Genomic DNA, 22,360 nt, shown 5'->3' on the forward strand with positions numbered 1-22,360 from the left:
TTAAAAGTTACTATAAACACAACAGATGGCACTAGATGGCAGTATAACTCAATAAATATATTGATATAGGTTAATGGTCGCAAAGTGTGGATTTTTTTGTTTCAGCAATTCAAAACAAAATGCTTGTCAGATATGCTAATGTAACAAAATACACTAAAAACCTACACAACTCTGCAAATGTGAATGTAAGAAATAAATCTGATGTCTGGTTAGGAGCCGATAGTAAACTTAAGATGATTTAGTTTTGACTGACATTTCTGGATCAAATCAAGTGTCTCTTAATAAAGGGAAAAGATAAAGAAACAAGCAATCAATTCTATTCATTCAGACATAGGATTAACAAGGAAGGACTAAACATCTCTTTATAACATTAACACTGTCGAGCCGAACTGATTACCATTTCTACTGAATACATATAAAAAGAAAGAATAATAACAACAAAGCAAATGTCAACATCTCAGAGTCGATCTCTGGAGTAGATGCTCAAATACACCAGAGGATTAAATCCATCAGCTTGGTTATTCATAAGACATCACTTGAACTTTTTGATCATTATTTCTATTTTTGTGAATCCGTCCCCAGTCAACAATTCACTCAAACAAAGACAACTTGACTTTTCTGACGCACTATGTAACAAATAAATGAATTGGCCTGGAGACAAAGACAGTTTTGGTATTATCTAAAAATGTCTCTTGTATTGCAAAATAAAGATAGCACATACAGGACTGGACACAGTATTTCTCCACCCGTCTCTATAGGCCTGAAGCTCAGATTGATGTCTTCAGTCATGATGAAGTCTCAGCAGCAGTCCACTGAGTCAAAGAGCTTCACTTTATCTCAGTAAAACACAGCTCATCTGTCATGTCCACAACTTAATCCTGGATCATAAACATCTCCACATCAACATTACTGATCAATGAAGACAGAAAACTCTTCAAATCTCATCATCTGAACAAGACATCACCAGCAAAAACAAAACAAAACTGGTGGATATTCAACCTATTGATCTTTATATTCATGGCTGAGGTGAGACTTCTGGACATTTACAGATGGGATAATAAACCACTGAAAGGTCTCTCTGTTTTCATAAGAAACTCATATAGTTTCACATGTCTTCTTAAAAAACACATGAAGTGACAACTGTGTATATGATGCAAGAAGAAAATAAATCCCTAATATATTATTATTATTATATGTTATTAATTCACAGCTTCAGGAAGTTTGAAATGTTGTTCCACAACCGCAAGGCATTTATACTTCAAATAATGAAATTATTTCATCTGTTAACATCTCAGCTATAAAGTATGCAGAGAATCTCACTGACATTGCTTACGGTTCATGATGAGTCCTTGCTTTGGGTAACCTGTTGTGGGGCAGATCAGCTTTAGGGCTCATTCGTCAAACAAGACGAGCTTATGGTTAAATCCACACTGGAGAAAGCACCGTCTGGTACAGAGGAAATGAATTTAGTATGAGGAGTACAACACTGCTCAATGAAAAACAAGGGGAGATGAAATGCGATCACATGCTATCTCTGGCATTCCTTCACCAGAGCTGCATGCTATGACATGCAAAATAAATAAAACCTCCTCATATCATAAGATTTTGAGCTTTGGACTGAGTTGGACAACAGGCAGTGAGTCAGTGTTAACACTTATGATGAGGTAATGTGAGTAAGCTGCTGGAGTGTGATTGTATCGGTGTGTAATATGAGTCTGGGCGTATAGGACTGTCTGGGTGGGAGTTTCATGTTGGGGTTTTGCAAGGGTTCTGTACTTAGTGTGGAACTGGAACAGATTACAGATTCATCTCTCATGTTCTCTCTCTTTCTCTCTATCACACACACACATACAAAGGAAATAGCGATAAGAATTCTTGGCAAGTCATAAGACAAGACCACAGACAACTTAAGAAGAATTTAACCATTGACTTTAGCTTCTAAAAGGGGAAACTGTCAAGCTGTCAGCATGCACCTGAACACGGCTCTCCGGAACGCCGGGCTCTGGATCCTTCTCAATTTAGCGTCCGGTCATCTGACTGAACAGCAAGCATCAGACATCGTGGACATTCATAATGACCTCCGCTCGCAGGTTCAGCCCAGCGCTGCCTTCATGCAGAAAGTGGTAAGAGATTTCTGGCTAAATTTCTGCTTGTTCTTTAAGTCGGTTGAGAGAATTGTTAAAAGTAGAGATCACTCTAAATAACCTTTTCTGCTCTTATGAAACCCATATAATTTTCTTTGCAGGAACACAAATAAAAAATTGTCCTTAAATGTCATTTATGTACATTCATATACAGTATGGTACACTATCAGGAAATAGGTACCTAAAGGTACAGGGCAGTACCCAAAAGATGCATATTGGTCCCTCAAAGGTACACCTAAATGGTTCATATTAGGACATTTATACACAGAAAAGCACCAGAGTTAAATTAACACTGCTCATTGTTTATATAGGTCCACACTACAGAATGTTAAAAAGTAACACCGAAGCGATGTTAAAAGTCAATCTGTGACTTTATCCTCTCTAGCACCATCTCTGTTTGAAACTGAAAATTGCATTTTACATCTTGTAGAGTTATTTATTAACTTAGTTTAGATGTTGGCTTTGTTTTAGTAAAATCGTCATTATGGTGATTTGTGTTTGTTTAAGTGTGTTAGACTCTTGATGTTTAGCTTGTTTGGTTTTTCTGGCTGCTATAACTTCATCGGGTGGTTTCCCGGACAGGGATCAACTTAACCCAGGACTAGGCCTTTGTTTAATTAGGAAATATAACTAGTTTTAACAAATATGTCTTACTACAAACATTACTGGCATGCATTTTGAGGCACAACAGAAGGCACTGGTGTATTTTAAGATATGTCAGTGCAAGTTGTTTTCAGTTTGGACAGCCGCTACATTTATTTTGGTCTAGGACTAGTCTAATCCCTGTCCGAGAAATCGTTTCCATGTGTTTAAAACATGTTTGTTGTGCCAAAAAAAGGTTAGGATATAATGTCAAGGAACAACAAAACATTATTATTATTTTAGTGTTGGATTAAACACCAGAAGTATTTTTTACTGTCAACAATGTGATACTAAAGTATGCGATCAGGCACTCTCATATCAATAAAAATTAACCGTTGTCTGATTTAAACACACAAACATCAAACCTCGGAGTGTGAATCTCAACAATAGTAAAAAAGAAAATAGTCAAAATGTTTTTTCATGCCGCAGTGCATTCTGAGAGTTCTGAATGAGATCTGAAATTTGTTGATATCCAGCATGCATTGCAGCATGAAGCTTTTCATTTTATTATCACCATTGTTGAGATTCAAACTCTGCTTCTTTATGTTTGTGTTTCTAAATTACACAGAATGATAAACTAATATGAGAGTGCCAGATCTCATACTTTAGTATCACATTATTGACAGGCAAATATTTTTTGTGAGCAAGCAAACACTAAAATAATACATTTAATTTACATTATATCCTAGCCACCACCATAGAATTGCATTTAACATCTTGTAGAGTTATTTATTAACTTAGATTTAGATGTTGGCTTTGTTTTAGTAAAGTCACCACTATGATGATCAGTGTTTGTTTTAGTTCGACTATTGACTCTTGATGATTTTTAGCTTGTTTGGTTTTTCTGGCTGCTATACTCGTTACTTCAGAAAGGATATATAATAACATAATGCACGTTACTTGTAATGCAATACCACCAACACTGTGAACTACTGTTTCTTTTATGGCCACAACAAACATGTTTTAAACACACAAAGTTATAGCAGCCAGAAAAACCAAACAAACTTAAAATCAAGAGTCAAACTAAAACAAACACAGATCACCATAATTGTGACTTTAAATAAAACAAAGCCAACCTCTAAACCTAAGTTAATAACAGGGTTTCAAATAGAGATGGAGATGAAGATGATAAAGTCACAGATTGTAGTTTTTAACACAGCTTTTGTGTTACTTTTGAACACTGTGTAAATTAATGGACCTAGATAAACACTGAGCAGTGTATGTCAAAAAAAGCCGTGCCATGTCTGTTGTCAATGAATATGGCATATAAGGCATTGGCCACTCTTTTATGTAAAAATTACTTTAATCACATTATTAACCGGGTAATTGAATTGTTGCGTATTTATGGGCGCATATAACTTTCCCATAACACAGGGGAGTCTACTGTAAATATGATTACAGTTACAAAAAAAAGTATACTGTAGTACCCAACATCCAGTCATGTATATACTGGTAACAGTGTTTGAAAGTACGAAAAAGACTTCATGACTTGCCATGTGATGCAGTTTACGGTAAATAAGAGCTGAACAAGATTGGATTTACACGAGTTTATTAAAAGAAGATGGAAGTCTTATAATGTGGTTTATTTTGAATGAATGATATGTGTGTTTGTAAATGGGGAATAGTGTTGTGCAACTTGTGTGTCACGCTGAGGAATGTGGGTGTTATACGAGACCACAGGAACGTACTGTAGAGTTTCTGTTTTAATAAAATCCCATGTGCTCGTTCTCATTTACTTCCTTGTTTACGTTGTGAACTTGACAGTGTTTGTGCAGCATCTCTTTTCTCTCATTTCCCATCACACAACACTAGAACGTAGATCTCCAGAAAAATATTTTCTCCTTAAAATGAAAGGACAGAATAGTATTTAGCATCTATAAAATAAAGAACATCAAAATTACACTTTTTAAAAAAACAATGCTACTTTTCTATCTTTAAATTATTAATAAATAAATAAGTTTATTTTTGTTTTGGCAGCTTAATTGGTAGAGAATTGCATTGGCAGCATTAAGGTCATTGGATCGAAACCCAGGCAACACTTATTGATGCTTGTATAAGCTGCATGCACTGCAGGCATGATGCACAAATACTTATTGTTATATAGCTTGTACTGTATAATGTAGGCCTATATAACAATATATAACTGTGAATGACCTTGTTGTTCCACATTCACAACAGTAACTAAGTCAAACCTAAATAGTGACCCCAGACAGCAGATGACTCTGAGCCGGATCTGCACCGGAGCTGCCAACTTCAATGCAGACCCGGGTCCAGAGTTGTCTGCTGTCTGGGACAATAAGGCTTAACTTACAGTTTCTTTGACCTCTTTTGCTTCAGGTGTGGAATGAAACAGTGCGTCTGGTGGCAGAATCATATGCAGCAAAATGTATCTTTGATGACAACCCTGATCTCCCGAACCTCAAACTGGGAGAAAACCTCTATGTAACCACTGATTCATTGAATATAACCAAAGCAATGTTGAAGTGGTATGACTTAAATGATTTATAACAGAGGATGAATTGATCTTTATTATTTGTGATATTATTCTGTGCAAAGACATGCTCATGAGTTAATATCATCACACCACAGGTTCGACGAGAATCGCGATTATGACTTTGATAGCAACTCTTGTCGTGAGGACACATTTTGTCGCCAGTACACTCGGGTGGGTAAAAGTTCACATATTGTGTTTGCAGTTGTTTCGTTATTGGCACACTGCAAATAATGCTTTTACTCTGGAGTATCTTTAAAAATAATCTTATAAATTAATGTTTTAAATATGAATTTGTAAATATATAAAATGTATTAGTTTATAGGCTAAATGCAATGTGTTATACAGTATGTACACTGCATAAAATGACTCTTACTTAGTATTTTTTTGTCCTGTTTTCAGTACAAATATCTAAAAAATAAAAGAAAATAAGTCTATTTTTACACAAAAATATACAATTAAATAAAATACAATTAGCAAAAAAATATGGTAATGGGGTAAGAAATTTTTTCATGAAATTCTTTGAAAAATGTGCTTGTTTTAGGCACAAATTTATTTAAATTGTTTATGTTTTGTCTAAAAACTAGACGTATTTTCTTAGTTCATTTTGCTCATCAAGAAAATGTATCTAAATATAAGAATTTTTAGATATTTGTACTGAAAACAATACAAAAATACTTAGTAAGAAAGTCATTTTTTGCTGTGTTAATTTATAATAAGCTGTAAAAAAATGTTTTGTTAATGTATAATACTATATGTGAAGAGTTTCGTTGCAAAACGAGATAAATCCATTTTTTAACATTTTTGTCAAAACGTGTTTATTACCGTATTATGTTATCATGTTATTAATTTGTTTTATGGTGCTACTTAGCTGTATTTTTTTAATTTTTGAAGGTTTAAAACAAAACAAAGCAACTGCAGATAAATTGAAATTAATTGGAATGCACAACCAAAAAACAATTAAAAAAACGGTGGTTATCTCGTTTTGCAACGAAACTCTTCATGTGTTCCCATGAAGTGCTGGTGTAAAGTTGTTATGGTTAATATCTGATTTTCTGTTCTCAAAAGTCTTACAAAAGTCCCAAAAGGTCATTATATTTCTGGTCAAAAGCTGCAAGTGATCTCTAATAAATAAATATTACTAGCATGCAGTAAGTCCATACATGCTTTAAAACCCATTTTTTTTAACATTCATGGGAGGGCAAACTATCTAATCCCATAATTCCTGTTGTTATGTATACGTTTATTTTTACTGGACTGCCTCTGGCCTTTGCAGGATGTATTTTTGTATTGTTGTTATATTACAGATGGTGTGGTCGAACAGCACACAAATCGGATGTGCTGCTCATTTATGTCAAACCATTAAGGGTCTTGGTTTAAAGAATGCCACACTGCTGGTCTGTGATTACTACCCGCGGTAAGTGTCTACACTTTGATGTACTAACATACTGATCACAGATATGTCATTTATGATGACAGAGGTTTGCACAATCAGCATATTTAAAGATCATGTGTCAATCAATTATTTTATTCTGTTCCCCTCATTAGAGGAAATTATGAAGGACAGAGACCATACGAGCAAGGAGAGTCTTGTTCAAAGTGTCCAGAGGAACTGCCACGGTGTGAGGCGAACATCTGTGGTAATCTTGCATCATCTATTTGAAATGATTTCAAGTCAACTACAATCCAAAATTAGCCTACCTGTTTAGTCATTTAGTCTTTGCCCCACATAACAATACTTGACTCAAACCTTTAAACTCTGTTCTTCACAGTGAAACTTCTTCCATCTGAAGAAAACACAACAGAGGAAACAAAGAGATGGAAATTCACAACGAGTAGATCAGAGGTGGAGAGAAGTTCAGCTCCTCTGCTGATGGGTGTTTGGATTTTGGCAGCTCTCATTCTGTGATAAAAGTCCTTCTGCATCATAAACACTGTCATGTTTTCAGTAGAAATACCTAAAAATTCAAGATGTATTTTCTTGATAAGCAAAATGAAGAAAACAAGTCTAGTTTTTTTGACAACCAATATACAATTTAAGTGAATTTGTGCTTAAAACAAGCAAAAAATATGTCTGCCAATGTGGTGAGAAAAATTATTCACGAACAATTTTCTCACCCCATTTGTTGCTAGTTTTGTTTCATTTTGTTTTGGTTCTATAATTGTGTCTGTCTGCAATATTGGTGGATATTGGTAGTTTTAAGAGTGTTAGTCCTCCAATATGTATTATTTTTGTGGTTTTGAAATTCATACCTGAATTTCAACTTTTTTAATGGTTTATGATCAGGGTTAAATTGCTATTGTTTTTAACCCCTTGTTATAGGGCAGCATACAGTATTCTGTGTAGCGAAATGTTTTGAAAGGGATGGTTCGGCCAGGGGTGATGTTGGACCCATGATTGATTCGCCCCGAGGCCGTCCGAGATGCATATGTCCATCATTTTTCAGAAGAACATATTTTCAGTTATTTTGGAGAATGTTTTAGATCTTTCAGCTAATTAAATGTGAAGTTGTGGGGTCCACGTCCTTCGGGTCCAAAGAAGTGTGCATCTATCCTTCACAAAATAAATCCAAACGCCTTCTGAGGGTTATCCGCGCTGTTTTGTTGTGGAGGTGTCCACATTTGAAACTTTATAGACGAGAACAACTTGCTTGCGGTGGTGCCTCCATCTTAGACTCGTCCGCATTCAGGATAAGAGCTTACCCAGCCTACGGGGTTACTCTGCTGCTGCTCTGTGCCCCCGCCCTCCGAATTTGTCATACGTCACTAAGAAAAGTGCGTACACTACGCTAATACTCTCTCCTGAATACAGAGGAGTCTAGGCTGGCGGCGCTACCGTAAGGTAGTTATTTACGTTTATACAGTTTTGGATGTGGATATTTCTACAACAACGCCGCACCTATTGCCCTTTAGAGGACCTTTGTTCGTCATCCTGGAGCCGTTTGGATTTCTTTGGGGAAGGATATATGCACATTTTTTGGACTTGGGGGACGTGGACCCCGTAACTTTACTGTTTGGCAGCTGAAAGATATAAGGCATTTTCTAGAATTGAGGATTTGTTTGTCTGAAAAATGCATCTCGGACGGCTTCGCGGTGGGTGGGTCATGGGTTTGATATCATTTTTGGCCGAACTATCCCTTTAAGAGAATCATAAGCACTTAGATCAACTTCAGATCTGTTCATCTCAATATCAGTCTTCTTAGGTTTACAGTAAAGGCAGATATTTTTGCCTCATTATTTTATATTATATTATATTAAATGTGTAGCCTATTATTTGTTGTGGAGCGTCTGACACAGCAGTCATAATGTGTTTGCATGACAATCATGCCTTTTAACAGATTTGCAGACAAGCATTATAATCATAACTTGAAACATTTATTACATTTGTAGCCTATACTAAGATACCCGAGTGTGTGACTATATCATATATGTACTGTATGGTTATCATATCATTTACAATATATTGTGTTCTTACAGTAAATTCCAAATGACTTAAGGAATAAAATGGAAAAGAACTGGAACTAAAATGAATTTTAATAAGAGATTTATATTTATTATAATTATTACATCCCATTCCTTAAGTCAGGGATTTTCAAACATTATGATGGCAGGGACCCCCACATATAATGAACCTAGAGTGAGGGACCCCACATGTCATATCCATCTTTTTAATATAGAAACATTTAAACAGTTTTAGATGAATAGTTATTCTGATATTATAAGGAGAGCAAATTGTTTTTTATAAATTTAAATAATTTTCTCTTTTCTCAAATTTTCCTTTTTCTCTTGAAAATTTGGGGACCCCTTAGAACCATTTTGGGGACCCGTGGGGTCATATTTTTTCTTATGTTTGCACTGATCGTCAATAACAATTATTGATCATTAATAATAATTATTATTAGCAATATTGACGCTATTAAAAGTTACTGTAATCACAACAGATGGCACTAGATGGCAGTATAACTCAATAAACATATTGATCTTAATGGTCTCAAAGTGTGAATTTTGTCTCAAAATGCTTGTCAGATATGCTAATGTAACAAAATACACAAAAACCTACACAACTCTGCAAATGTGAATGTAAGAAATAAATCTGATGTCTGGTTAGGAGCCGATAGTAAAATAAAGATGATGCAGTTTTGACTGACATTTCTGGATCAAATCAATTGTCTCTTATTATTAAAGGGAAAATATAAAGAAACAAAAGCACTCAATTCTATTTATTCAGCCGGACTGAGTAACATCTCTACTGAATAAATATCAAATGAAAGAATAATGGCTCATAACAACAAAGCAAAGTCAGCATCTCAGAGTCAATCTCTGGAGTAGATGCTTAAATACACCAGAGGATTAAATCCATCAGCTTGGTCATTTATAAGACATCACTTGAACTTTTTCATCATTATTTGTATTTTTGTGAATCCGTCCCCAGTCAGCAATTCACTTGAACAAAGACAACTTGACTTTTCTGACGCATTATGTAACAAATAAATGAATTGGCCTGGAAACAAAGACAGTTTTGGTATTATCTAAAATTGTTTTTGTATTGCAAAATAAAGTTAGCACATACAGGACTGGACACAGTATTTCTCCACCCGTCTCTATAGGCCTGAAGCTCAGATTGATGTCTTCAGTCATGATGAAGTCTCAGCAGCAGTCCACTGAGTCAAAGAGCTTCACTTTATCTCAGTAAAACACAGCTCATCTGTCATGTCCACAACTTAATCCTGGATCATAAACATCTCCACATCAACATTACTGATCAATGAAGACAGAAAGCTCTTCAAATCTGATCATCTGAACAAGAAACCACCAGCAAAAACAAAACAAAACAAAACTAGTGGATATTCAACCTATTGATCTTCATATTCATGGCTGAGGTGAGACTTCTGGACATTTACAGATGGGATAATAAACCACTGAAAGGTCTCTCTGTTTTCATAAGAAACTCATATAGTTTCACAGGTTCTACCGTGTATATGATGCAAGAAGAAAATAAATCCCTTATATATTATTATTATTATATCTAACATCTGTTATTCATAACAGCTTCAGGAAGTTCGAAATGTTGTTCCACAGCCGCAAGGCATTATTTATACGTAATAATTAAATTATTTAATCTGTTAACATCTCAGCTATAAAGTATGCAGAGAATTTCACTGCTTTGGGTAACCTGTTGTGGGGCAGATCAGCTTTAGGGCTCGATCGTCAAACAAGACGAGTTTATGGTTAAATCCAAACTGGAGAAAGCACCGTCTGGTACAGAGGAAATGAATTTAGCATTAGGAGTACAACACTGCTCAATGAAAAACAAGGGGAGATCAAATGAGATCACATGCATTGCTATCTCTGGCATTCCTTCACCAGAGCTGCATGCTATTACATCCAAAATAAATAAAACCTCCTCATATCATAAGATTTTGAGCGTTGGACTGAATTGGAGTGAATAACACTCATGATGATGAGGTAATGTGAGTAAGCTGGTGGAGTGTGATTGTATCGGTGTGAAATAGGAGTCTGGGCGTAAAGGACTATCTGGGTGGGAGTTTCATTTTGGGGTTTAGCAAGAGTTCTGTACTTAGTGTGGAACTGGAATAGATGACAGATTCATCTCTCATGTTCTCTCTCTTTCTCTCTATCACACACACACACACACACACAAAGGAAATAGTGGTCATAAGACAAGACCAAAGACAACTTAAGAAGAATTTAACCATTGACTTTAGCTTCTAAAAGGGGAAACTGTCAAGCAGTCAGCATGCACCTAAACGCGGCCCTCCGGAACGCCGGGCTCTGGATCCTTCTCAGTTTAGCGTCCGGTCATCTGACTGAACAGCAGGCATCAGACATCGTGGACATTCATAATGACATTCGCTCGGAGGTTCAGCCCAGCGCTGCCTTCATGCAGAAAATGGTAAGAGATGCACAGTTGTTGCATGTTTCTGTGGAGATGGATTTTAAGGATTTGGTTAAATTTTTGCTTGTTCTTTAAGTCAGTTGAGAAAATTGTTTCTAGAGCTGTTGAACTTGATGTCATTTCAATTCAACCTGAAACAGTTAACAGTATAGTTCAAAATAAAAACTTTTTAAGACTCATGCTTTCATGATATAATTTTCTTTGCAGGAACACATAAAAAATTGCCTTTAAATGCCAATTTTTAAAAATATTTTTAATACATTTATGTACATTCATACAGTATGGTACATTATCAGGAAATAGGTACAAGGTACAAAAGTTGTCACTAGGGCAGTACCTAAAAGATGCATATTGGTACAGTGTACCTCAAAGGTACACCTAAATGATACATATTAGGACATTTATACACAGAAAAGGTCCCAGAGTTCAATTAACACTGCTCATTGTTTATATAGGTCCACACTACAGAATGTTAAAAAGTAACACCGAAGCGATGTTAAAAGTCAATCTGTGACTTTATCCTCTCTAGAACCCTCTCTGTTTGAAACCGAAAATTGCATTTTACATCTTGTAGAGTTATTTATTAACTTAGTTTAGATGTTGGCTTTGTTTTAGTAAAGTCACGATTATGGTGATCAGTGTTTGTTTTAGTTTGTTTGACTTTTGATGTTTAGCTTGTTTGGTTTTTCTGGCTACTATAATTTTGTGTGTTTAATACATGTATGTTGTGGCCAAAAAAGAGACAGTAGTGCAATTCTATGGTGGTGGTTAGTAGGGATGTGCCCGAAGCCGAATACGTTATTCGGAAGGGCGCAGATAATAGCTTCAAAACGAATAACGAATTCATCCGAATAACAGAAAATATTCGGCCAGACATGATCACGTGTTTACTGGAACAGCTCTAAATTATAAACCGAATAATATGTGTGTGAAGTGAACGAGTGCAATCTATAAAATGACATTTTCGGCGCAAACCCTTATTTAGAAACGCGAGCTGTTTTGGAATTAGTTTAAAATCTTAAAAACGCTGCTAATATCAAACTTCTTTTAACCCAACCGTAAAAAAAAATCCGTTTTATTTAATTAGACCAGAAAACCTTGATAAAATGCTGCACTCTGATAATAAAATATTCGTTAATAACTCTGTATCTCTGTGGCACCGGCAGATGATATTTTAATTACTTCTAGTCGAAGCAAGCTTTATTGTCAATCTAAGTGAATATAAAATAAATAAGTAAATAGATTAAAATATGAAAATGTAACATTTTAAAAGCAAAATTTAAACTGAAGAATACTATGACATGAATTGCAATTAACATAAAAATAAAGTAAGCAAATAACAACTGAAACATTTGAATGAAATCTTTCTAATTACATTATTGTTTTAAATCATGTTGCTGGTTTTGAAGTGAAGTCAAAACTGATTTTTAATAGAGCATACTGTTATTTAAAAATTTAAACAAATATCTGATTATTTATTTATTTAGATGAAGATTAATAAAAAAGTTTTTTTTAAACAATTCGTTATATTCGCGCAAACGCTATATGGACATAGATAAAAATGAGCTCAGCAAGTTAGTTCTAATGCTTATTATGCTTTCGTAAATTCTTATCAAAACAGATGTTTTTGAACTATTCTGTGCATATACTGTGCCACTTGCGTGTCTCTGCGTTGCATTTCGGATCTGCGCGAGTTTGTCGATCTTAATAACTTTTTTTAACATAAATCAGTTCCCAAACTTTATCTCCCTTAATCGCTCTTTAAACATCAAGTCCTGCATTTTATTTTCAAATTCCTGCATGTTTTTAAACTGAAACCAAGATGTCAGATATGGATATAGGAGTAGTATTAGGTAGGTTATATTTCACTCTTTTAGAAAACTTACAAATAACGATCATTTTAGATGTTTAATTACTATATTTGAATCGCTAGATGAGGGTTTAATGTAGGCTACTTATTTTTTTCTGAAAACATCGCACTCATTTAGAAAGAATGGGTCTCATGGAACGGTGCTGACAGGCACAAAAAACATTTAAAGGTGATCTAGCCTACAGTTTTGTCAACGTGCTTTCAAGCTTGTAATATTAATGCTACAATACAATGATGCATAGCACAAGCTGTATGAGGCTTTAAAAATGAGTTGTTTGCTTTCCATGAGTATTACTAATGAGAATCAAGTTATTTGTCTTTTTGATTAAAATTTTGTATTATTATTTTTAATAAATATTTACAGTTATTTAAGTTATAATTATAATAAAAAGCAAAAATGCATTTAAAATGCCATTTTAATGTAATATGACAAACTTCCGGTTTAAGACCCGCCCACTTCCGGTTCCATCCGAATACAAATACAGATACAAATAATTCTGAGACTGTTACAGATACAAATACAAATACAAATACTGACTCCGCTGCACACCCCTAGTGGTTAGGATATAATGTCAAGCAACAACAACAAAAGATTTATTATTTTAGTGTTGGATTACACACCAGAAGTATTTTTACTGTCAACAATGTGATACTAAAGTATGCGATCAGGCACTCGCATATTAATAAAAATTAACCGTTGTTTGATTTAAACACACAAACATCAAACCTCAGAGTGTGAATCTCAACAATGGTGACAAAAAAGTTGTCAAAAGATTCATGATATTTTCATGCTGCAGTGCATTCTGGGAATTCTGGATGAGATTTATAATTTGTTGATACTGAGCATGCATTGTAGCATGAAACTTTTCATTTTATTATCACCATTGTTGAGATTCACACCCCGAAATGCCCGTGTGTCAAAACCAGACAAGAGTTAATTTTTAATTGTACAGCGTTTCAAAATTCTTTAGAATGATAAACTGATATGAGAGTGCCAGATCTCATACTTAAGTATGACATTATTGACAGACAAATATTTCTGTAAGGAAGCACACACTAAATTAATTAAATATAATTAAATTAAAAGATGGTGTTTTTGACATTATATCCTAACCACAACCATAGAATTGCACCACCGTCCCCCCCCCTGGACAAAACAAACATGGTCTCAAACACACAAAGTTATAGCAGCCAGAAAAAAAGCCCAAAATCAAGAGTCAAACGTCAAACTAAAACAAACACTAATCACCACAATGATGACTTCTAAAAACAAAGCAACATCTAAACCTAAGTTAATAAATCTTTACAAATAAGATAAACTCTACAAGTAAGATGTAAAATGCAATTTTAGTAGATGGTGATGAAGATGATAAAGTCACAGATTGTAGCTTTTAACACAGCTTCAGTGTTACTTTTTAACACTCTGTAAAGTGCGCCTATATAAACACTGAGCAGTGTATGTCAATGAATAAGGCATATGAGGCATTGGCCACTCTTTTATGTAAAAAATTACTTTGAGACAATAACAGCAAATCATTGCCGTCAATCACAGGAATTAATCTTACTTTCTCATTTCATTTGCAAACAACAGTTATCACATTATTAACCGGGTAATTGAATTGTTGCGTATTCATGGGCACAATTACATTTCCCATAACACAGGGGAGTCTACTGTAAATATGATTACAGTAACAAAATAAAAAGTAGTACCCAACATCCAGTCATGTATATACTGGTATCGGTGTTGGAAAGTACGAAAAAGACTTGCCATGTGATGCAGTTTATCCAAAACACTTACGGTAAATAAGAGCTGAACAAGATTGGATTTACACGAGTTTATTAAAAGAAGATGGAAGTCTTATAATGTGGTTTATTTTGAGTGAATGGTATGTGTGTTTGTAGATGGGAATAGTGTTGTGCAACTTGTGTGTCACGCTGAGGAATGTGGGTGTTATACGAGACCACAGGAACGTACTGTCGAGTTTCTGTTTTAATAAAATCCCATGTGCTCGTTCTCTCTTACTTCCTTGTTTACGTTGTGAACTTGACACTGTTTGTGCAGCATCTCTTTTCTCTAATTTCCAATCACACAACACTAGAACGTGGATCTCCAGAAAAATATTTTCTCCTTAAAATGAAAAGACAGAATTAAAAATAATATTTAGCATCTACAAAATAAAGAACGTCAAAATCACACTTTTTTTAAAAAAAAACAATGCTATCTTTAAATTATGAATAAATAAACAAGTTTAAGTTTTATAAGTTTAAGTAAATAAGTTTTTTCTGTTTTTGCAGCTTAATTGGTAGAGAATTGCATTGGCAGCATTAAGGTCATGGGTTTAACTCCCAGGCAACACTTACTGATGCATCTATAAGCTGAATGCACTGCAGGCATGACGCAGAAATACTCATAGTTATATAGCTTGTATAATGTAGGCCTATATAACAATATATAACTGTGAATGACCTTGTTCCACATTCACAACAGTAACAAAGTCAAACCTAAATAGTGACCCAGACAGCAGATGACTCTGAGCCGGATCTGCACCGGAGCTGCCAACTTCAATGCAGACCCAGGTCCAGAGTTGTCTGCTGTCTGGGACAATAAGGCTTAACTTACAGTCTCTTTGACCTCTCCCGCCCCAGGCGTGGAATGAAACAGTGCGTCTGGTGGCAGAATCATATGCAGCAAAATGTATCTTCAAAGACAACCCTGATCTCCCGAACCTCAAAATGGGAGAAAACCGCTTTGTAACGAATCGGCCATTTAATGTAATCGAAGTAATGTTGGACTGGTATGACTAAAATTATTTATAACAAAGGATGAATTGATCTTTATTATTTGTGATATTATTCTGTGCAAAGACATCATGAGTTAATATCATCACACAGGTTGGAAGAGAAAAGCGATTATGACTTTGATAGCAACTCTTGTAATAAAATTTGTCACCATTACACTCAGGTGAGTAAAAGTTCACATATTGTGTTTGCAGTTGTATCGTTATAGACGGGTTGCCGGTTTACAAACATTACAGGGTGCGCGCGCATCGCAGAAACAACCTAACAACTCCTTGGCATTTTGACTTTACAGACACCGCTACTAGCATACAACACAATGCACGTCTCTTCTTTCTGCCTCCCCGTTGCGCGCAAGCAGTGATGACGTCGCCCAGCAACCCATCTATTGGCACACTGCAGAAGTGCCATAAAAGCGAATAATGATTTTACTCTGAAGCCTCTAAAAATAAAGTTATAAATTAATGTTTTAAATATACATTTTATATATTTACAAATTCATTAGTTTATAGGCTAAATGCAATTAATTTAGTGATGTGTTATACAGCATGTACACTGCAAACATTTCTCTTACTTAGTATTTTTGTCCTGTTTTCAGTAAAAATATCTAAAAATTAACTAATTTTCGTGATGAACAAAATGACCTCAGAAAATAAGAATATAACACACAATTTAAATTAAAATACAATTAAATTTGTGCTGGGTTAATGGGGTAAGAAAATTGTCCATGAATTTCTTTGACAAAATGTGCTTGTTTTAGGCACAATTTTACTTAAATTGTGTATGCACTCAAAAATGGCTGGGTTATTTTTGACCCATAATGGGTAAATATTGGACAGAATACGTGCTATTCATTGGATCATTTATGACCCAGCATGGTGTAATTATTAACCCAGCACATGTTCTGTCCAATATTTACCCATTTTGGGTCAAAAATAACCCAGCAATTTTTAGAGTGTTTTAGAGTGACTTATTCTCTTATGCTCATCAAGAAAATTTCTTCATTTAGGAGTTTTTAGATATTTGTACTGAAAACAATACAAAATACTTAATACACTGCAAAAAGTTATTTTCAAGAAGAAAAATAGTATTTTTGTCTTGTTTTTAGTAAAAAAAAATCTAAAAAAAATTTAAGATGCTTTTTCTTGATGAGCAATACGGCCCAAGAAAATAAATCTAGTTTTTGGACCAAAAATATCAAATTTAAGTGATTTTGTGCATAAAACAAGCAAATAAATCTGCCAATGGGGTAAGCAAAAAAACTTGAACATTTGTCTTAAACACTAAATTTAAGAAAAATTCTAGATAAATTAGCTTACCCCATTGGCAGATTCCTTTGCTTATTTCATGCACAAAATCACTTAAATTTCATATTTAAAGTCTAAAAACTAGACTTATTTTCTTGGGTTGTATTGCAAAAGCATCTTAATTTAAAATTTTTTAGATATTTATACTGATAACAAGACAAAAATACTGAGATTTTTTTTCTTGAAAATAATTTTTTGCAGTGTATGCAGTAAAAAGATGTTTTGTTGATGTATAATACTATATCTGTTCCCAGGAAGTGCTGGTATAAAGTTGTTATGGTTAATATCTGATTTTCTGTTCTGAAAAGTCTATAAAGTTAACATGTTCTTACAAAAGTCCCAAGAGGTCATTATATTTCTGGTCAAAAGCTGCAAGCAATTTCTATACAGCTGCTAATAAATAAATATTATTAGCATGCAGTAAGTCCATACACGCTTTAAAACCCATTTTTTTAAACATTCATGAGAGGGCAAACTCTCCAATCCCATAATTCCTGTGATTATGTGTTTATTACACTGGACTGCCTCTGGCATTTGCAGGATGTTTTTCTGTATTGTTGATACATTACAGATGGTGTGGGCGACCAGCACACAAATTGGATGTGCTGCTCATTTATGTGAAACCATTAAGGGTCTGGATTATAAGAATGCCACACTGCTTGTCTGCAATTACTACCCGCGGTAAGTGTCTACACTGCGGTGTACTAACATACTGATCACAGATATGTCATTTATGATGACCCAGAGGTTTGCACAATCAGCATATTTAAAGATCATGTGTCAATCAATTCTGTTCCCTCATTAGAGGAAATTATAAAGGACGGAGACCATACGAGCAAGGAAGGTTTTGTTCAAAGTGTCCAGATGATCTGTGTGAGGGGAACATCTGTGGTAATCTTGCATTATGTATTTGAAATGATTTCAAGTCAACATACAATCCAAAATTAGCCTACCTGTTTAGTCATTTAGTCTTTGCTTCACATAACAATATTTGACTCAAACCTTTAAACTCTCTTCTTCATAGTGAAACTTCTTCCATCTGAGGAGCCAGAATATGATGCCACAGAGCCCACAATCCCACCTGACACTGCACAGGAGTCCACCGCTGTTACTGAAGAAGACACAACAGAGGACACAAAGATATGGAAAGTCACAACGAGTAGATCAGAGATGGAGAGAAGTTCAGCTCCTCTGCTGATGGGTGTTTGGATTTTGGCAGCTCTCATTCTGTGATAAAAGTCCTTTTGCATCATAAACATCCATAATGCATTACACACATACACACGCATACACATAAAACTTACAAGAATAGATATGTTTTAAGATAACATTCTCCCAGCTCAAGGACTCTCTTATTACAAAATGACCAGATGACAAAATACCACACTGCAAAAAAATGACTTTCTTACTAATTGTTTTTTGTCGCCGAACCACAAGGCGGAGAACCCAGATGCATACTTTTAACACAAAACTTTAATAACAATAACATAAAGGCCCACGAGGGTGCAAAATAACTCACAGGACAGAAAACATGGCATACATGAGACAAAACGAACCAACACAGGACAGCAAACACAAGGGCACTAAACAGGAGAGTAAATGATAAGGTAGCAGGTGGCATGAATTAAACAATAATACTGTAGGATAATTAACAAGGAGACAAGGGGCGGGGTCAGAAGATGAGACAGGGAAGCACACAACACAAAAGCCATGTGCTACCACACAAAACGCATGGGGCTCTATGATCCTGCCACAAGGAAAAAAACTATGACAAGGAGGCAGGACCATGACAATTTTTGTCTTGTTTTCAGTAGAAATACCTAAAAATTCTTAAATTAAGTATTTTCTTGATGAGCACAATGAAGAAAATAAGTCTAGTTTTTAATATACAATTCAAGTAAATTTTTGCTTAAAACAAGCAAAAATATCTGCCAATGGGTTGAGAATTATTTTCTTAAACATTTAATTCAAGAACAATTTTCTCACCCAATTTGTTGATAGTTTTGTTTAATTTTTTCGTCTGTAATTCTGTCTGTCTGCAAAATTGGAGTGTTAGTCCTCCAATATGTATTATTTTTTTGGTTTTAGAATTTCAACTTTATTTAATGGTTTATGATCAGGGTTAAATTGCTATTGTTTTTAATTTAACCACTTAATAGGGCAACATCACTCTAAAAATGTCTGGGCTATTTTTTACCCATAATGAGTAAATATTGGACATAACACACCGCTGGGTTAAAATTGACCCAATGCTGAGTTGTTTTAGGGCGCACTCACACTATACAAACCAAACCGCGCTCGGGCGCGTTTGACCCCCAAAGCCTGGTTCGTTTGACTAGTGTAAGTGCTCTGTACCGCGCCTGAGCGCGGTTTGGTTAAACGCGCCCGGGCCCACTTGCAGAGGTGGGCTGGAGCGCGGTTCACTTGGGCCAGGGCGCGAAAGGCTGTAGTGTGAGCGCAATCGCGCCTGGGCTAACTGCTGGGTTATTATACCCCATGGTTGCATAGAATCAACCAAATGTTGGGTCATTTTTAACCCAGCATGTGTTCTGTTCAGTGTTTGCCCATTATGGGTCAGGAATAGCCCAGACATTTTCAGAGTGATCTTTTTACAGTATCCCAGCTAGAAATAAAAAGCTCCAAGAACGTTCCCCGAAAGTTCCCGAATGTTCCCAAAAACATTCTGCCAACGTTAAAAGCGGCTAGTTTTTTTTAAGTTCTAGGAACGTTTCTGTTGTCTGAACGTTAGAGTAATGTTACATTTTACCATTTTTAAACGTTATGACAATGTCATGTTTTAATGTTCACACAATGTTTAAAACAACAACTGTTTATTATATTGACTTGTTTAATTGTTATGTAAATGATAGAGAAACATTGCACTTCACTATTTTATAAAACATTATTTCTGAAAGTTCAGTAAATACATTGCTGTAGAAAACCCAATTCACCCACTAGGTCTAGATGCTGATGTTTGTTTCATTTTAAGTCACCCTTATTGTGATTAGTGTTTGTTTTAGTTGGTCTCTTGACACTTGTCTTTTTGCTTGCTAGTTTTTTTCCTGGTTGTGTTAGCTTTGTGTTAATGCACCACATTTGTTATGAACATGCCAAGTTAATAGTGTTATTCTGTGGTGGTTGGTACATAATGGTAAAGATCATCACCTAATTCATTTACTAATCAAAACTTTATTTTCTGTCAAAAATGTAAATGAGATCCAGCTCTTTCACAGCAGTTTGTCAATAAGGAGTTTTAGAAAATTTGGACAAAAAACATCCGCCGTATAACCGGGATGCACAAACACCAAGAACCAGACCACGAATCTCAACCACGGCGACAACCAAATGAAAAACTTCATGCTGCAATGCATGCTGGGTATTAACATTACAAATCTCATTCAGGACTCCCAGCATGCACTGCAGCATGGATAAATAATGATTTCTTTTACAGTTTTATTTGTCACCATGGTCGAGATTAATAGTCTGATTCTTGATGTTTGTGCATCCCAATTATACAGCGGATATTTTTTGTCCAAAGTTTCTAAAACTCCTTAATGACAAACTGCTGTGAAAGAGTTGGATCTAATATACAATATTGGCAGAAAATAAACTTTTGATTAGTAAATGAACTAGGTGATGATCTTTACCATTATGTACCAACAACCACAGATATACACTAATAACTTTTCATAACAAATGTGGTGCATTAACACAAAGTTAACACAACCAGGAAAAAACTAGTAGGCAAAAAGTCAAGTGTCAAGAGACCAACTAAAACAAACACGAATCACAATAAGGGTGACTTAAAATGAAACAAACATCAACATCTAAACCTAGTAAGTGAATTGAGTTTTCTACAGCAATATATTTACTGAACATTCAGAAATAATGTTTTCTAAAATAATAAAATGCAATGTTTCTCTATCATTTACATAACAATCAAACACGTCAATATAATAAACAGTTGTTGTTTTAAACAGTGTGTGAACATTAAAACATGACATTGTCATAACGTTTAAAAATGGTAAAATGTAACATTACTCTAACGTTCAGACAACAGAAACGTTCCTAGAACTTAAAAAAAACTAGCCGCTTTTAACGTTGGCAGAATGTTTTTGGGAACATTCGGGAACTTTCAGGGAACGTTCTTAGAACTTTTTATTTCTAGCTGGGATTCTGTGTAGTGAAATGTTTTTAAGAGAATCATAAGCGCTTAGCCAATTTCAGATCTGTCCATCTCAATATAAGTCTTTAACTAAATGACCTAAATGAACTTTAATAAGAGATTTATATTTATTATAATTATTACATCCCATTCCTTAAGTCAAGGGTTTTCAAACCTTATGATTGCAGGGACCCCCACATATAATGAACCTAGAGTGAGGGACCTCTTTTCTATCAGATATATACATCTATTTTATATAGAAACATTTAAACTGTGTAAGATGAATAGTTATAGTTATATAGTTGTAACAATATATAATATATATTGTTACAAATGTAATGTAACAATTTTTACTTTTTTCTATTTCTCAAATTTTCCTTTTTCTCATGAAATTTTGGGGACCCGTGGGTTCATATTTTTTCTTATGTTTGCACTGATTGTCAATATCAATTATTGACCATTAAAAATTATTATTATTAGCTATATTGACGCTATTAAAAGTTACACAACAGATGTCACTAGATGGCAGTATAACTCAATAAATATATTGATATTTGTTTTAAATAATTTGTTTCAGCAATGCAAAACAAAATGCTTGTAATATATGCTAATGTAACAAAAACACCTTTATCAGATCCTAAAAACCTACACAATAAATCTGAAATAAATCTGATGGCTGGTTAGGAGCTGATAGTAAACTAAAGATGATGCAGTTTTGACTGACATTTCTGGATTAAATCAATTGTCTCTTAATAAATGAATGAAGAATAAAGAAACAAGCAATCAATTCTATTCATTCATTCAGACACTAATAGGATTAACAAGGAAGGACTAAACATCTCTTTATAACATTAACACTGTCGAGCCGAACTGATTAACATTTCAACTGAATAAATATAAAATGAAAGAATAATGGCTCACACCAACAAAGCAAATGTCAACATCTCAGAGTCGATCTCATGGCGTAGATGCTCAAACACACCAGAGGATTAAATCCATCAGCTTGGTTATTCATGAGACATCACTTG

General features: G+C 34.7%; 1 protein-coding gene and 1 long non-coding RNA gene across 6 annotated transcripts; one reads left to right on the forward strand and one right to left on the reverse strand.

Moving 5' to 3' along the window:
• Positions 1-1,706: 1,706 nt before the first annotated feature.
• On the forward strand, positions 1,707-19,236 carry LOC129431445 (peptidase inhibitor 16). 5 transcript variants are annotated; one of them, XM_073875575.1, is made up of 7 exons: positions 7,184-10,157; positions 10,942-11,191; positions 15,711-15,859; positions 15,957-16,026; positions 17,739-17,848; positions 17,973-18,058; positions 18,192-19,229. In XM_073875575.1, exons 2-7 carry the CDS (start codon positions 11,036-11,038, stop codon positions 18,398-18,400), a joined length of 780 nt encoding a protein of 259 aa, XP_073731676.1. In that variant the 5' UTR covers positions 7,184-10,157; positions 10,942-11,035; the 3' UTR covers positions 18,401-19,229. The 5 variants fall into 5 exon arrangements, with proteins under 5 accessions (XP_073731677.1, XP_073731675.1, XP_055045330.2 ...); XM_073875576.1 differs by lacking the exons at positions 7,184-10,157; positions 10,942-11,191 and adding an exon at positions 1,707-2,123 and having other exon boundaries at positions 18,192-19,236; XM_073875574.1 differs by lacking the exons at positions 7,184-10,157; positions 10,942-11,191; positions 15,711-15,859; ... (1 more) ...; positions 17,739-17,848; positions 17,973-18,058 and adding exons at positions 1,786-2,123; positions 5,124-5,272; positions 5,376-5,451; positions 6,585-6,694; positions 6,826-6,917 and having other exon boundaries at positions 18,192-19,129.
• LOC141369343 (uncharacterized) lies at positions 14,506-18,700 on the reverse strand. Its single transcript, XR_012373000.1, has 3 exons — positions 18,577-18,700; positions 18,170-18,278; positions 14,506-15,192 (listed from the first exon to the last, which is right to left on the reverse strand). It is a non-coding gene; the product is annotated as an uncharacterized lncRNA (long non-coding RNA).
• Positions 19,237-22,360: the final 3,124 nt, after the last annotated feature.

This window comes from Misgurnus anguillicaudatus, chromosome 13, assembly GCF_027580225.2.
Source record: "Misgurnus anguillicaudatus chromosome 13, ASM2758022v2, whole genome shotgun sequence".
Lineage (NCBI taxonomy): Eukaryota > Metazoa > Chordata > Actinopteri > Cypriniformes > Cobitidae > Misgurnus > Misgurnus anguillicaudatus.